We start from the raw sequence: 18,319 nt of genomic DNA, 5'->3' as shown, positions 1-18,319 counted from the left end.
TCGCGTACGATGGGGCCACTGCTGACCCCATCGCACATCCCGCTATTTGTAGCTAGAATTTGCCATTGAAGACAAAATAGTTCCTTCTAAGGACCCTATCCAATAGTGTCAAGAAGAATGAAATCTCCGGGCCCAGATAGGAAGCATTGTCCTGAATCAAAAGTCTTACAGCCTCCACACCTGCCTCATGGGGAATGCAGGTGTAGAGGCTGGTGACATCCACACTGCACAACAGGATCCCCTCAGGCAGAGGGCTCAAATCCTGTAGTTGCTCAATAAATCAGTTGTATCTTTCAGATACGAAGGCAAAGCCTGTACACATGGATTCAAATATGCGTCAAGGTAAACAGATATAGGGTGATACAGGGAACCCCTGGCCGATACTATTGGTCGACCAGGGGCACAGTATAGAAAAGGGGGGCCTTAGGGAATTCTATCTTAAGTATCTTGCAAACTTGTGGAGAAATAATGTCCTGCCCCACTGCTGATTCTAAGAGTGAATCCAACTCTTTCTTAAACTCTCGGGTAGGGTCCATAGTGAGACGCTTATATGTATTAGTATCGCTGAGCTGACGCTCACTCTCCTTGATATAATCATGAAGATCTTGTATCACTATGGACCCTCCCTTGTCCGCCTTGCGGATTACTATATCAGTTCTCTGGGACAGTCCCTTGAGTGTGTCCAGTTCGGATTTTGTCATGTTCGGCTGTACTATCCTGTTGTTAACTTCAGACTCCAACATTCTTGTGAAAGTCCGAATAGATGGATTTAGGCTAGGAGGATCAAAATGTGAGTGTGGAGCTATTTTCTGTACTTGTGTGGGTATCATAGAGGTAGACGAGGTAGGTTCTGTTTCCCTGCTGTTAAAAAATTCACATCTCCTAAGGGACCTATTCAAACGTTGTACCTCTACCTTCCACTCTAACGGATCCGGAGGGACAGTGGGGACAAAAGACAGTCCTTTAGATAAAGTTCGGTATTCGATCTCAGTTAATGGAGTGGAAGATAGGTTGAATACTATCTCCTTTATGGTCGAGGAGGCCTTGGTGCGGATAATTCTTTGGTTTTGCCCCGCCCTCCTCGTCCTCGTCAGCGTCCTGTGGCGGGGGTGCGATTGGAACGGGTCTGGGTACCCTGGGGATGTGGGCCTAAAGGGGTCCGGCCGTCCGGTGTTCGAGTCACCCCTGAGGCTCCTTCCGAATCGCTAGCAGATGTACTAGTGCCGCCATGATATTCTCGTCCTCGGCGAGTGCGTTGGTGCCGGTTTGGGTATTCCTGAGGGGTGCGCGTGCCTCCCAACCAGGAGTAAACTTGCCGCTGTTGATAGTCCCTTTGGACGGTGCAGAGCTTTTATTTCTTAAAGCGCACTAGTTCCTGACGATACTGCTCCATTTGGTTATTTAACTTGGCCATCCAATCAGTGTGCGTGTCAAGTAATAAACCCGGTTTGTGTTCTCCTTCAAACACAACAAGTTGATCTCTGATGTTATTAAGTTCCCTTGTGGACTCTTCAACGACCAATAAGATAAGGTCCATTGAACACTTGTTAAGGATAGCAACCCACCGACGGCAAAAAGAGGTGTTGTAACGGCCTATCGTCGGTGAGAATACAGCCGCAAACTTGCTAGGTTCACAGAGTAGCAAAAGAACCCCAGCAGGTTAAACGACTGACTCCAGTCTTACTGCTAGGTCTGGATTGGCAGAGTGTAATACCAAATCCCAAGGCCTATTTGCAGTAAGCAACAAACAAATACAAAGTTTACACAGTACTAGCTAGCTTTCAGGAACTGACTAACCAACAAAGATTCAGCAGCATTTGCCTAACCTGAGAAGAGGGTTTATATAGCAGGTGCTGTCCACGCCCCACTCAGACCTCACAGACTGTGAGCACAAAAAGCAGCACCGGATCCCCTGCCGTGCACAGAGCCTGTAACCACTGCACAGCAAAAGACCCGAACCGGAGTATCAGCTACGCTCAGGTTACTCCGCTAGCACTTGTCTCCCGGTTGCCATGACGACGTGGCAGCACAGAGCAGGAGACCCTAACAGTCAGGCCCTAAACTCCCCTGGGTTAATAAATATACCACTGCAACTGGGGATAGAGTTAAAAGAGCCAAAAGTCTGTGGCCTATGGTACATACTGATCCAGCCTTGTCATCTTTAGCTGACACATCATTATTACCGAGCCACACTCGAGGCAGGAATATTGGTGATTATGTCATGAAATTGGATATTTCAAATCTTACTAGAAACCGAGAAGTTCATTTCCTAAGATCTAAGAATGGGTGTTATAGGTGCTTGGGCTGTGCCACATGCAATACTTTGATCACAGGCACCTCCTTTAAACACCCCTTAACGGGCAAGAAGTACCTCATCAAACATCGCCTTACATGCACCACCACACATGTGGTTTACTTACTCACCTGCCCCTGTGGTCTTGCCTATGTTGGCAAGACCATTAGACAGTTTCGCGAACGCATGGCACTACATAGAAGTGCAATTAAAAAAGCATATGAAAAGGGGGTGAGCGATCAACCCTTTGCTCGCCATTGTTTGCAGGCAAAACATGGGGTGGCCAGCATCAGGGCTATATTGATAGACCATGTACCAAGCACCCTTAGGGGGGGGTAATAGGGATAGGGCTCTTTTGCAGAGGGAATCACGCTGGATTTTTCAATTGGGAACCCTGTCGCCTGGGGGTCTTAATGAGAACCTAGGAATACAGTGTTTCCTTTAGACATTTAATTAACAGATTTGTTATAACTTTAGAAATTATAAGGATCTTAGGTATGTCCTCATTGTTCTGTAACCATGTGGATAGGTGTGGGCCCCGGGGGTTAATATACCTCACTAGATAGAACTTATGTTCACTGTATAAGTGATTTGTTTTAATAGCACTTATAATTTGTGTCATTCATTGTCCTTCACTATTATTGTTTTTTTAGGTTGCTATGCGACACCTGTGACGCGGCACGACGCTCAGCGGTGGATGGACACACGAGTAACGCGTCCCCCCTGAGAGGCGGGCGGCAGGACTGCGCACTGACGTCTCCGGGGGCGTCCATGCGCGGCCTGCTACTGACGTCAGCAGGAGGCGACGCGGTGGGTGGCCGGATCCACGAGCGGGCGTTCGGCGCCGTTGAACAGGTGAGTATAATTGTTTCATTACGTCTTGTATCTGTCCATGTGTATTTATACCTGTTATGTAACTCACTTTTGGCTAGTTAGGCCCTGAGGACGGGGGTATCCCCGAAACATGTCGGAATAAACTAACCATCTTTCTTCATCACAAGTCTGCTTGAGTGCCGCCTACTTTTACTACCTACATTGGGAAAGTATTTACCTTCTCGAGGAGGGCACCGCAGCCAGTTACCTCAAGTGCAGGGAGTGCCGGGACTTTTTGTTTGTATATATATATAATTATATATATATATATATATATATATATTTATAAAAGGTAAATACCACTAACTCATCACAAAATCTCCTGAACCATAAGGCTGGACTTCCTTGCCAGTGGCAGAGCAGTCCATTATTCAAATAGGGGAGCCACACACATCGATGTTTGACAGTGTTTAGGGGTGGCAGTTGATGTGGCTCCCCCATTTGAATAATGGACTGCTCTGCAACTTCCACTGGCAAGGAAGTCCAGGACCCTCTGCAACTTCCACTGGCAAAGAAGTCCTCCCCCCTCCACGACTTGGTATCGCTGGCACCAAGCATTTTTTTATAGCCCCGGCTGGGTCGGCTGTCTTAACTCTCCTCTGTGAGGGGGGAATTCCCAATAATCATCTCATGCCTTATAACCCCTTTGTGGGTGGAATTTTGAAAAATCCCTTCTTAGTGGGTGCCTACGTCACAGAAGCAAGCTACTGTCCAAATGTCAAGTTCCTAGTCCGTGTGTGTGTGTGTGTGTATATATTATATATAAGTCCTAAGACTGTCCTGAAAAAAATCCAAAATCATATAAATTGGAAGTTTTTCACTTTGTAAGATTATATTGCTAAAAACCTGTCTTTCTTGTTCTTTGAAGGTGTTGGGCACAGACAAGTACTGTGAGCTGTCCTGGTCCTGTCATGTTTAGAATAATGCACTATGTCCTCCACATGAAGTCCAGTTCTGGAACACTTCGGCCATAAATGGGAGAACAAGGTGCTGAAGCAGACATGGATCTCACCTGGCAAGAGATCTTGTCTATCACTGAACTTCAGGTCTGTGGAATTCTATTTGTAGTGTTCACTGTGCGTAAAACTATCATTGGTTAGCATATAGGGGGTCATTCCAAATTGAGCGCTAGCTGAATTTGTTTGCAGCGCAGTGACCAGGCTAAAAATTGGCAGTTCTGCACATGCGGCGCAATGGGCATGCGCGACGTACGGGCACAACGAACGATATAGTTTTGCACAGGGTCTAGCGATGCATTTCAGTCGCACTGCTTGCCGCAGAGTGATTGACATGAAGTGGGCGTTTCTGGGTGGCAACTGACCGTTTTCAGGGAGTGTGCTGAAAAACGCAGGTGTGGCTGGGTGAACGCTGGGCGGGTTTGTGTCGTCAGATCCGGAACTGAATAGTCTGAAGTGATCGCAAGTGCTGAGTAGGTTTCGAGCTACTCTGAAACCACACAACATTTTTTTGCAGGGGCTCTGCGATACAACCGTTCGCACCTCTGCTAAGCTAAAATACACACCCAGTGGGAGGCGGCATAGCATTTGCACGGCTGCTAAAACTAGCTAGCGAGTGATCAACTCGGAATGACCCCCTTAGTACCTCATTCAGAGTTAGACATAAAGACAACTTGCTCTTTTCATTGTGAATGTGTATTTTGCCCTGGCGACTTGTACACATATTAAACTAATGGATCCCTGCACCAGGGCTGAAGTGTAGTTATAAGAATCGATGCAAAATGCATCCTGAGATGGTGACCTAACAGATGACTTTGGAGTACTTGGTACTGGACACCTTATGCAAGTTGTGATTACCGCTGGCCACGACTCATTCGCAGAACAACATCCAATTATGCATTATAAAAAAATAAAGAAAAAAACAATATGGTTCCTACTGTTTGGGAAGGTTGCAAATATATTTATTAGTATGGACTTTAAACAAAAAAAAGTTAATATTTGCATCTTGTGCTCAGTCTGTTCCATGTGACTTTGCTACTCATCTGCACTTTCTGGCCATTTACTGTAATGTGTATGAATTGTGTATTGTTTGCTCATCTTAGGGAAGGAAGTACATGTGCTATCTATGCAGAGTTGTTTGCATCTCACGTTATCTCTTTCTCAGGTGAATTTTACATTTGTACTTAGGCCAGTGGTTCTCAAACATTTTTGAATCATGGCGCCCTAGAGTATCAGAATTTTTCTCTTACGTCCTAGAGGATGCTGGGGACTCCGTAAGGACCATGGGGGTATAGACGGGCTCCCCAGGAGATAGGGCACCTAAAAAGAACTTTGACTATGGGTGTGCACTGGCTCCTCCCTCTATGCCCCTCCTCCAGACCTCAGTTAGATCTTGTGCCCAGAGGAGAATGGGTGCACTGCAGAGAGCTCTCCAGAGTTTTCTGTGGAAAAATAATTTTGTTAGGTTTTTAATTTTCATGGAGTCCTGTTGGCAACAGGCTCCCTGCATCGTGGGACCGAGGAGAGAGAAGCAGAGCTGGCTTGTCAAGTTGGGCACTGCTTCTAAGGCTACTGGACACCATTAGCTCCAGAGGGAGTCGGAACACACGTCTCACCTGGGGTTCGTCCCGGAGCCGCGCCGCCGTCCTCCTCACAGATGCCGAAGATAGAAGCCGGATAAAGAAGACAGAAGACACCTTAGGCGGCAGAAGACATCAGATCTTCATGAGGTAATGCGCGCAGCGGTAAGCTGCTCGCCATTGCTCCCAGTCACACACACACAGAGCAGCACTGAAGGGTGCAGGGCGCGGGGGGGGGGGCGCCCTGGGCAGCAATAAACCTCACATTTTGGCACAAATACAGTTGGATTAGACTGCGGAGGCAGTAAATCTATGATCCCCCGCCATTTTATTGAAAAATCACTGGGACCGAAGCCCGCCGTCGGGTGGGCGGGGCTTGATCCTCAGCACTAACCAGCGCCATTTTCTCCACAGAAGCTGCATGAGGAAAACGCTGGCTCCCTGGTCTCTCCTCTGCTGAACTCACAGGCTGGAAAAAAGAGGAGGGGGGCACATTAGCGACGCAGTGAGTGGGAATTGGCATATTATATATAAAAAAAGCGCTATCTGGACATATTTTTTCCAGAGTTTTTAAGCGCTGGTGTGTGCTGGCATACTCCTTCTCTGTCTCTCCTTAGGACCTGGTTGGGGTTTTGTCCCCTTATAGGTTAATCCCTGTGTGTGTGGGGTGTCAGTACGTGTGTGTCGACATGTCTGAGGCGGAAGGCTTCTCCAAGGAGGAGGTGGAGCAAATGAGTGGTGTGTCCCCGTCGGTTGTGCCGACTCCAGATTGGATGGACATGTGGCATATGTTGAATGCAAGTGTGGCATCTTTACATAAAAGGCTTGATAAGGCTGATTTAGGGGGGACATCAGGGGGTCAATCCTCAGATTGGACGGACTCACAGGGCCCGTCGGGGTCTCAAAAGCGTCCCTTAACACAAGACACTACTACCGACACGGATTCTGATTCCAGTGTCGACTATGACTAAGTAAAATTGCACCCTACGGTGACTAAAACCATTCAGTGTATGATTGTGGCAATAAGGGATGTGTTGCATATTGTGGATGAACCCTCGGTCCCCGACACAAGGGTACACATGTTTAAGGAAAAGAAACAGATTATTAACTTTCCCACATCTCATGAATTAAATGAATTCTTTGGAAAAGCTTGGGAGACTCCGGATAAGAGACCGCAGATCCCCAAAAGAATTTATATGGCATACCCTTTCCCTAAGCAGGACAGGGAGATTTGGGAATCACCCCCCACTGTGGACAAGGCCCTGACGCGCTTGTCCAAGAAAGTGGCGCTACCGTCTCCTGACACAGCAGCCCTTAAGGACCCTGCAGATCGCAGGCAAGAAACTACCTTAAAGTGTATTTATTCTCATACGGGTGCTGTGCTAAGACCGACAATTGCGTCGGCATGGGTGTGTAGCGCAATTGCAGCTTGGACAGATGAGCTGACAGATCAATTTGATAATATGGATAAGGATACTATATTCCCAACTCTAGCCCATATTAAAGACGCAGTCTTATTTATGAGGGATGCTCAAAGGGACATTGGATTGCTAGCTTCTAGGGCCAATGCCATGTCTGTCTCAGCGAGAAGATCCTCATGGACTCGCCAGTGGACGGGTGATGCGGATTCCAAGAAACATATGGAAGTACTACCCTATAAGGGTGATGTATTGTTTGGGGATGGGCTGACGGACCTGGTTTCCACAGCTACAGCAGGTAAATCAATTTTTTTTACCATATATTCCCCAACAGCAAAAGAAAGTAACACCCTATCAGATGCAGTCCTTTCGGTCGCACAAGTCCAAAAGAGGTCGGGGATCCTCTTTCCTCGCCCAGAGGTAAGGGCAGAGGCAAGAGAGCACCTGCTTCGGCAGGTGCCCAGGAACAAAAGTCCTCCCCAGCTGCTCCAAAACCCACAGCATGACGCTGGGGCTCCCCTGAGGGAATCCGCACCGGTGGGGGCACGTCTTCGACTTTTCAGTCAGGCCTGGGTCAGTTCGGACCTGAATCCCTGGGTGTTGGAAATAGTTTCCCAGGGTTACAAATTGGAATTCGAGGAGGTGCCCCCGTGCCGATTTTTCAAATCGGCCCTACCAGCTTCCACATCGGAAAGGGATGTAGTGTTAGCTGCAATTCAAACGCTGTGTATACAGCAAGTGATAATCAAGGTTCCCCTGCACCAGCAGGGAAGAGGTTACTACTCAACCCTATTTGTGGTCCCGAAACCGGACGGTTCGGTCAGACCTATTTTGAATCTGAAATCCCTAAACCTGTACATAAGAAGATTCAAATTCAAAATGGAATCTCTCAGAGTGATAATAGCCAACATGGAGGAGGGGGAGTTTATGGTGTCTTTGGACATAAAGGATGCGTACCTTCATGTCCCCATATATGCCCCCCATCAGGAATACCGGAGATTCGCTGTACAGGAGAAAATACCAGGCGCTATGATTTAAACAAGTGCGTAAGCAGCTTTCTCAGGGGCAATTGGTATTTCACCCCTGATAAAGAAACAGAAAAAACGAAAAAATGAGAAAGCGCTATTCACATTTGATGTGGATTTTATTTTTCCTTAATAATCAATATTTTCTAAAAGCACATTTAAATGCCGGCCGGCAATGCACAGACAATAATAATAAAAATATTACAATCAACTAAGTAATAATCACAATAATTATGGATAAAACCTTTCACCTATATATTATGAATACGATGATTCTAATTTCTAATCTGTCTTATATTAAGACAGAAATTTACATGCATACAATGTATCCACCTGTTGATCTTCTCATGTGAATATCTTATTGCTCTTTAGTCAGGCAATTTTTGGACATGTGTCTCTGTAACAAATTAGACCACGCTTGTGTCCATGAGTCCCGAGTTACTGGAGTGCACGTGTTCCCAGTAGATATGATTAATCCTATGATGGACTTATTTAAAGAAGTTAAAAGTGGTTCATGTATAGAATTAATGCATGTATGATGAGTATGCCACTATGTATATAATATGAAAGTACCGTGAAATAGCCTCTGTTTAGGCACAAAGATGGTAATGCTCCTCCTGGTTGATACTCCGCAAATGCCTTTAATTAGGGTTAAACGGCTTTTAACCACAGTGTGCTCCGTTCTCCTCCCGGCCGGTGAGCACTAACCCGGGCCTTATCCGGAGTCCGTGAACGGGTGATGTTAAAGGATTCTCTTCTCCACAAGAACTATGCTCCGTGTTTCTCCCGGCCGGTAAGCACTTCCCTCGGCCTTGTCAGGAGTCCGTTAAATTAACATGGTTCATAAATACTAATAATGGCCATAAAAGAATAAAGTGGAGTTCGATTACAGAGGTTTGCGTGTTACGTTTTTTTATGTTAATTTAACTATAAAGATTGGAGACACTTTTTATGTATAAAATATAGAAAAGAAAATAAAAACAAAAATGTAAATGAGTGCTATTATTATGGGTACATATTAAAATGTATCATGTTGGCAATATAGAAGAGGGGTCTTTTTATATTTATTTTTATAAACACCTTTATAGTTTTTATCTTCATATATATTTTTTTTATATTCATTATTCTTTTTATTATTATTTTTATTTATTTATATATATGATTATTTGCACAATATGTTTTTTCTATATATATATATATTATATATGTATATTTAAGACTGTTTCCTAGGCAATATATAAAGCGATAAAGTAATAATGATTAATAATAGAATAGAGATGTATGTCTATGGAGAAAGGGAATGATTAGTATATGGAATGCACATGATTTGTTTAATTAAATGACCATTAAAAAGGAGTAGCCAGGGGAGAAAGTTCATGACACTGAGGAAGCCGCCGATACCTGCAAGTAGGCGGAGAAACGCGTATGTCAGCATCTCCGGTCACATTGCATTGTAGACCGAGCCCACCAGCCAGCCAGCTGAGCACAGTCTCTGTGGAGAGGAGAAATCTTTCACCTTACCTGCTCACGGACTCCTGACAAGGCCGAGGGAAGTGCTTACCGGCCGGGAGAAACACGGAGCATAGTTCTTGTGGAGAAGAGAATCCTTTAACATCACCCGTTCACGGACTCCGGATAAGGCCCGGGTTAGTGCTCACCGGCCGGGAGGAGAACGGAGCACACTGTGGTTAAAAGCCGTTTAACCCTAATTAAAGGCATTTGCGGAGTATCAACCAGGAGGAGCATTACCATCTTTGTGCCTAAACAGAGGCTATTTCACGGTACTTTCATATTATATACATAGTGGCATACTCATCATACATGCATTAATTCTATACATGAACCACTTTTAACTTCTTTAAATAAGTCCATCATAGGATTAATCATATCTACTGGGAACACGTGCACTCCAGTAACTCGGGACTCATGGACACAAGCGTGGTCTAATTTGTTACAGAGACACATGTCCAAAAATTGCCTGACTAAAGAGCAATAAGATATTCACATGAGAAGATCAACAGGTGGATACATTGTATGCATGTAAATTTCTGTCTTAATATAAAACAGATTAGAAATTAGAATCATCGTATTCATAATATATAGGTGAAAGGTTTTATCCATAATTATTGTGATTATTACTTAGTTGATTGTAATATTTTTATTATTATTGTCTGTGCATTGCCGGCCGGCATTTAAATGTGCTTTTAGAAAATATTGATTATTAAGGAAAAATAAAATCCACATCAAATGTGAATAGCGCTTTCTCATTTTTTCGTTTTTTCCATTCGCTGTACAGGATTGTCATTACCAATTTCAGACGTTGCCGTTTGGACTCTCCACGGCCCCAAGGATTTTCACCAAGATAATGGCGGAAATGATGGTGGTCCTGCGCAAGCATGGAGTCACAATTATCCCATACTTGGACGATCTCCTGATAAAAGCGAGATCAAGGGAGAAATTGCTGAACAGTGTGGAGCTCTCGTTGAGAGTGCTCCAGCAACACGGTTGGATTCTAAATCTACCGAAATCACAGTTGATTCCGACAACTCGACTATCGTTCCTAGGTATGATACTGGATACGGAACAAATGAAGGTCTTCCTCCCAATAGAGAAAGCCCAAGACATACAGAACATGGTCAGAGACCTGCTAAAACCGAAAAGCGTGTCAGTTCACCAATGCACTCGAGTTCTGGGGGAAATGGTGGCGGCCTACGAGGCCATTCCCTTCGGAAGGTTCCATGCAAGGACTTTTCAATGGGACCTTCTGGACAAATAGTCCGGGTCCCATCTGCACTTACATCAGAAAATAACTCTGTTCCCAGGGACCAGAGTGTCCCTCCTGTGGTGGTTGCAAAGTGCTCACCTCCTGGAGGGACGCAGGTTCGGAATTCAGGATTGGATCCTGGTCACCACGGACGCGAGCCTCCGAGGATGGGGAGCGATCACACAGGGGAAAAAAATTTCAGGGTCTTTGGTCAGACCAGGAGTCCTGTCTACACATCAGTGTGTTGGAACTCAGGGCCATTTACAACGGCCTTCGACAAGCGGAGAGTTTTCTTCATAACCTACCGGTTCTGATTCAATCAGACAATGGGGGTCATTCCGAGTTGTTCGCTCGCAAGCTGCTTTTAGCAGCTTTGCACACGCTAAGCCGCCGCCTACTGGGAGTGAATCTTAGCTTATCAAAATTGCGAACGAAAGATTCGCAATATTGCGAAAATACTTCTCTGTGCAGTTTCTGAGTAGCTCGAGACTTACTCTGCCAGTGCGATCAGTTCAGTGCTTGTCTTTCCTGGTTTGACGTCACAAACACACCCAGCGTTCGCCCAGACACTCCTCCGTTTCTCCAGCCACTCCCGCGTTTTTCCCAGAAACGGTAGCGTTTTTTCACACACTCCCATAAAACGGCCAGTTTCCGCCCAGAAACACCCACTTCCTGTCAATCACATTACGATCACCAGAACGAAGAAAAAACCTTGTAATGCCGTGAGTAAAATACCAAACTGCATAGCAAATTTACTTGGCGTAGTCGCACTGCGGACATTGCGCATACGCATTAGCGACTAATCGCTCCGTTGCGAGAAAAAAATACAGAGCGAACAACTCGGAATGACCCCCAATGTCACAGCAGTGGCTCATGTAAACCGCCAAGGCGGGACAAAAAGCAGAGTCGCGATGGCGGAAGCCACAAGGATCCTTCGCTGGGTGGAAAATCATGTAAGCGCTCTGTCAGCTGTCTTCATTCCGGGAGTGGACAACTGGGAAGCAGAGTTCCTCAGCAGACACGATCTCCATCCAGGAGAGTGGGGACTTCATCAAGAAGTCTTTGCAGACATAACACGTCTTTGGGGAACTCCTCAAATAGACATGATGGCGTCACGCCTCAACAAAAAACTTCAGAGGTACTGCGCCAGGTCTCGGGACCCTCAGGCAATAGCAGTGGACGCTCTGGTAACACCGTGGGTGTTCAAATTGGTCTACGTGTTTCCTCCTCTTCCTCTCATCACAAAAGTGTTGAGGATCATAAGACGAAGAAGAGTACGAACGATACTCGTTGTCCCAGACTGGCCTCGAAGGGCCTGGTACTCGGATCTACAAGAGATGCTCACAGGAGATCCCTGGCCTCTTCCTCTGAGGGAAGACCTGTTGCAGCAGGGGCCCTGTGTATTTCAAGACTTACCGCGGTTACGTTTGACGGCATGGCGGTTGAACGCCGAATCCTAGCGTAAAAGGGGATTCCGGAAGAGGTCATCTCTACTCTAATAAAGGCTAGGAAGGAGGTGATGATAAAACATTATCACCGTATCTGGCGAAAGTATGTGTCTTGGTGTGAGACCAAGAATGCACCTACGGAAGATTTTCATCTGGGTCGTCTTCTCCACTTCCTACAGACAGGAGTGGATATGGGCCTGAAATTAGGCTCTGTTAAGGTACAGATTTCGGCCCGCTCGATTTTCTTTCAGAAGGAATTGACTACTCTTCCAGAAGTCCAGACGTTTGTAAAGGGAATTCTGCACATCCAGCCCCCTTTTGTGGCACCATGGGACCTGAACGTGGTGTTGCAGTTCCTAAAATCTCACTGGTTTGAACCACTTAACAAGGTTGAGTTGAAATTTCTTACCTGGAAGGTGGTCATATTGTTGGCCTTAGCATCAGCAAGGCGAGTGTCAGAATTGGCGGCTTTGTCACCCTACTTGATTTTTCATGTGGATAGAGCTGAATTGAGGACACGTCCGCAATTTTTGCCTAAAGTGGTTTCTTCGTTCCATATGAATCAACCTATTGTGGTGCCTGTGGCTACAAGTGACCTGGAGGATTCCAGATCCCTGGACGTAGTCAGGGCCTTAAAAATTTATGTAGCCAGGACGGCTAGAATTAGGAAAACAGAGGCTCTGTTTGTCCTGTATGCGGCCAATAAGATTGGCGCACCTGCTTCGAAGCAGACTATTGCTCGCTAAATCTGTAATACGATTCAGCAGGCTCACTCTACGGCTGGTTTGCCGGTACCAAATTCGGTTAAGGCCCATTCCACTAGGAAGGTGGGCTCTTCTTGGGCGGCTGCCCGAGGCGTCTCGGCATTACAACTTTGCCGAGCGGCGACTTGGTCGGGGTCAAACACTTTTGCTAAATTCTACAAGTTTGATACCCTGGCTGATGAGGACCTAGCGTTTGCTCAGTCGGTGCTGCAGAGTCATACGCACTCTCCCGCCCGATTGGATGCTTTGGTATAAACCCCATGGTCCTTACGGAGTCCCCAGCATCCTCTAGGACGTAAGAGAAAATAAGATTTTAAACCTACCGGTAAATCTATTTCTCCTAGTCAGTAGAGGATGCTGGGCGCCCGTCCCAGTGCGGAATCTCTGCAAGACTTGTATATAGTTGTTGCTTACATAAGGGTTATGTTACAGTTGACATCGGTCTTGGACCGTTACTGTCATTTGTTCATACTGTTAACTGGTTATGTATGTTCCAGGTTACATGGTATGATTGGTGTGGGCTGGTATGAATCTTGCCCTTGGATTGCTAAATCCTGCCTTGTATTGTCCATCTCCTCTGGGCACAGTTTTCTAACTGAGGTCTGGAGGAGGGGCATAGAGGGAGGAGCCAGTGCACACCCATAGTCAAAGTTCTTTTTAGGTGCCCTATCTCCTGCGGAGCCCGTCTATACCCCCATGGTCCTTACGGAGTCCCCAGCATCCTCTACGGACTAGGAGAAATAGATTTACCGGTAGATTTAAAATCTTATTTTTTCACGGCACCCCTAGGCCAAATTTTCTTATTGAGAGATTGAGAAAGAAATATTAAATGAAGTTAATTGTGTTTATATGTCATCCTTAGGGTCAGTTATGTGGTGAGGGACAGGATATGCTTGTGTTTGTCCACATATTCTATGATTGACAGCCACCAGCACTGGTTTTGCCTATTACATTAATCATAAATAATTTGAATTGGTCCTGGACCACTAATCCAAGGCACCCCTGCAAGTGTCCCGAGGCACCCCGGGGTGCCTAGGCACACAGTTTGGGAACCACTGACTTAGGCATAAACTGCATCTAACTTTGAAAAAGGCCCATAATGTCTCCAGCCTAATTACTCTGATAATAGCTACATTAATTATTGGAGCCAGAAATAATACAGATTCTAAATCAATAAAAAAAAAAGAATATTAGTTGGAAATGTTATTATAACATTGATGAGGCAGTAAAGGCCCTCATAAATCAGTGGCGGATTGATGCAATTTCCCGATCCCCTGACAGCCGGATCAGGGAATCAGAATAGTAAAGATTAAAAATCTCAATTCCCCGATCCCAACCAAAAACGGTCAGGATCGGCAAATCGAGGAATTTTTAAAAGGAAGGATTTCCCAGATACCCAGACGTATCGCCACCAATCAGTGGTGCCGTCGGATAGGGGAATTGAGTTCCTGATACATGGAGGCCTTCAGTAAATTTATGAATACAGATTTTTATTTGAAATAAAGGGCACAGATTAACCGATCTAGAGGATGTGGGGAAGGGGCGTGCTAAATGTCACACAATGGGAAGTGTGGCCAGAGCAGTATTCCCAGCTAAATGTGAGCTATGCATAGTCATCCACCATAAATTGCATAAACATACAAAAACAAGAATTGTCTTGCAGGGGTGGAGATTATTTTTGGGACTTTTATGTTCCTATATTTTAAAGCATATAAAGCATTGTTTTATTTAAATGCATTAAAATATCATGTAACTAAAAGAAAAAAGCACCTCATTCTGATTCAGTGACTCAATGGGGAGGGTATCAGGAAGTGAAAAAGGACTAAGGGGGCTATTCAGAGATAGACATAGTGTCCTGAAAAATCACAAATGGACGATTTTCGGGACACTGTGCACGCGCAGCGTGCGCAACTCTTCACTATGCGATCGCATCCGGATAGTGATTCACAGGTGGAAGGTGTCCGGGAGCAGCATCGTGGGGAGGAGAGCAGGAAAACGCAGGTGTGTCGTGGCCGTTTTCAGGGCTGGCCGATGACGTCGCCTACGTTTCCTGCGATCGGAAACATGGCTGCAATGCCCCTGCCCACTCAACCATGCTGCTTAGGCAGGGGTTAACCTCTATTTGAAATTTCCATTGGGATCGACAGCAGGGGGGGGGGGGGGCGCCACACATGCTGGGTGGCCTTGCCCTGTGCTGTGCGGCCTCCAGCATGTGATTTTAGTGGTTGCAGATTTTGCTAAAATGGCAGAATCTGCGACCAACTCTGAATAACCCCACAATCACTTGGTTCAAACAGTGCTGGTCCATTATGCAGGCAACAAATCCAGCAATGAATGAAAATCTGTTACATTTAACCTTATATTGTGTTTCTGCAGGGACTGGATATGCAGCCAGATTCTTCATATGATGCAGAGTATGGATGTCATGCATCCATGCTGCCCTATCCCGGATGCAGTTTTGGCAACGTCACAAGAGATAGCATGGTACCAACTGCAAGCAATAATATGGAAAATTACAATAGACCTTATATGGACGCAATATATTCTCAATCTCAGCAACCACCGATCCTACCCTTTGCTTCTGGATATGGTCAAACCTCATACACAGGAATGTTGATCTCCTCAAGTATCACTCAGATGGGGGCAATAAACCACTATCCCTCTAAGTTTATAGCCATGAGTGGGATGAGTGCACCAATAGACCAGGTCATTATGCTCGATGCCAACCTGAGCACTGGCCATTCACAGTGCCAGCCCTGTAAAGGCCAAGATGATTTTGAATCAGATTCTGGTTTGTCTTTGAACTTTAGTGATGGAGAATCTATGGAAATAGAGAATTTAGAGACCCACCGGCTACAGTCAGAATATCTGAAAATAATGCCTTCACGTGGCTACCAACATACTTTAGCACCAAATATCACAAAGCCTATTACGGGACATAACATCCATGAAACCCAAACATATATTGCATCCTTGACTCAAGAACTGGTCTGCAGTAGGGATGAGCGAAGGGCAGCTGCCATGCAAATCCCTTTTCCTGCAGACAGGATTGTTAATCTGCCTGTGGAAGATTTTAATGAACTTCTGTCTTGCTATACATTAACAGAATCACAGATGGCTTTGGTCAGAGACATTCGCAGACGTGGCAAAAATAAAGTAGCTGCTCAGAATTGCCGGAAACGCAAGATGGAGAACATTGCCGTCTTGGAAAGGGAAATAGGGCAGCTGAGGACAGAGCGTGAAGGATTGCGTAGGGAACGCGCGGAGGTGGAAAGAATAATGGGAGAACTGAAAAACAGCTTTAAAGTGCTTCAACAAGAAGTTTATACTATTTTAAGAGATCAGGGCAATCACCTTGACACAGAAGACCTTTTGCTCAATCAGATACTAGATGATGTTTCCTTCTCTGGCAATTAGATTTGGTTTTCAAATGTTTTCTCAACATCTCAAGCATTGTAACACAGGAATGGATGGAAAGAAGCAATCTACTTTCAACCCATAACCACCTGTCTTCAGTGAACACTGGCCTAAAGGCACAAACACCTGATTTTTATTTACTGTGTATTTGTCTGCATATAGATTACATTGCAAAAGGGGTTACTAATAATACCCCTTATACACAAAAAACACGAGTCCAGCCCCAGTCATTGATCACAGGATTCAAAGTCACGTCACAACGGCTTGAAACCCGTTTACACCACAGACTGGACCCGGGTTATTGCTGGGGCATCTCTGCCGGCGCTTTGAGATGCACCGGTGAGCCAGCTTACGCAACATAGGGTGTTACTTGGACCCGGGTCTACACTGCCCCTTAACCCTGGTCCTTCATGGGACCAACCTTGCACGCTACTCTGGTTATATTTTTCAGGAACCCTTCCACATAGAACTGTGACCCAGGTTATTGCAGCGGCAAGAAAGGGGTATGGCTATGCACACGAAGGTCTGGCATTGTTCCATCATCCACTTATCTTCATATCAAGGTCTCATCAATCTATTTCAAGTGTGATTAATAATTTGATAACACTGTTTAGTGCTGCAGTCTAATAGGGGCTGGTTCTGATACAATGGTGGGTGCAGTATGCCATCAGTGGGATTGTACCCAGCCTACAGCTCTGATAGCATGACAAGGCAGTCAAACCATCCAAAGTTCTCACAGCCTGTGCAGATATTAACAGAAATCCTACAACAAGCAGTAATGCACAGAAAATGTTACGCTTAGAGTAAAACACAAATGGCAAATCTGTATGGGAACTTAAGATACATTTCACACAGATGAAAGCTTGTCGCCCTAATATAAATAACAAGCAGCAGGGGTTGTATATGATCACCTACCACACCCTATGCATTTTATGTAATGTACCAAACAATTCTAGTGAAGTGGACTTTACTTTCAGCATCTCAGTTATAAAATGTGCTTTTGGATCAATGTACATTAGACCCATACTTGCCTACCTGACCCTCTCCATGAGGGAGAAAATGCTCTGTTCCTGGACTTTCCTGGTAATGTATGATTGCCATCACCTGTGGTGAGCTAGTTAATTGATAAGAAAGGTGTTTCACCACAGGTGATGGCAATCATACATTACCAGGAAAGTCCAGGAACAGAGCATTTTCTCCCTCATGGAGAGGGTCAGGTAGGCAAGTATGATTAGACCTTGATCGCAGAAGCATATTTGTTCTCTAATGGGCAAAACCATGAGCACTGCCGGGGGGGGGGGGGGGGGGGCTTGGGCAGATATAACATGTGCAGAGAGTTAGGTTTGGGTGGGTTATATTGTTTCTGTGCAGGGTAAACACTGTCTGCTTTATTTTTACACTGCAACACACTCCACCCAAATCTAACTCTCTCTGCACATGTTATATCTGCTTCCCCTGCAGTGCACATGGTTTTGCCCATTAGAGAGCAAATTTACTGCTGCGATCAGGTCTGAATTAGGCCCCTTATACATTAAGGATTGCAATTTCTGCTTTTTAGCAACTTTTGCAATCCTTTGAATGGCATGCTGGGGGCCGCTCAGCATGCAGCCCACCACACACCCATTGTGATCACGCTGTAATTGTGGATGCCAAGCTAGTTTTTAGTTCGGAGGGGTGCGTGTGACGCAGCCACCATGTAAACACAGACGACATGCTCGTGCCACCCCCCCATCTGCCTGTCAATCAGTCAGAGGTTTTCGCAGTTAATGCCAACCATTAGC

At 45.5% G+C, this 18,319-nt stretch overlaps 1 protein-coding gene across 3 annotated transcripts in view; it reads left to right on the top strand.

Moving 5' to 3' along the window:
• The window catches only part of NFE2 (nuclear factor, erythroid 2), a 113,468-nt gene extending 95,880 nt beyond the window's left edge, over positions 1–17,588 (top strand). For all 3 annotated transcript variants that reach the window (XM_063952175.1, XM_063952172.1, XM_063952174.1), the window contains 2 exons: positions 4,035–4,212; positions 15,498–17,588. In XM_063952175.1, coding sequence (XP_063808245.1) covers positions 4,141–4,212; positions 15,498–16,538 — 1,113 coding nt within the window. In that variant the 5' untranslated portion in view covers positions 4,035–4,140 and the 3' untranslated portion in view covers positions 16,539–17,588. The remainder of the gene's footprint in view (positions 1–4,034; positions 4,213–15,497) is intronic.
• The last annotated feature ends 731 nt before the right edge of the window (positions 17,589–18,319 follow it).

The sequence above is a fragment of the Pseudophryne corroboree genome, chromosome 2, assembly GCF_028390025.1.
Source record: "Pseudophryne corroboree isolate aPseCor3 chromosome 2, aPseCor3.hap2, whole genome shotgun sequence".
Taxonomy (NCBI): domain Eukaryota; kingdom Metazoa; phylum Chordata; class Amphibia; order Anura; family Myobatrachidae; genus Pseudophryne; species Pseudophryne corroboree.
Note: the sequence above shows the minus strand (reverse complement) of the source record. Positions and strands in the feature narration are given on the sequence as shown.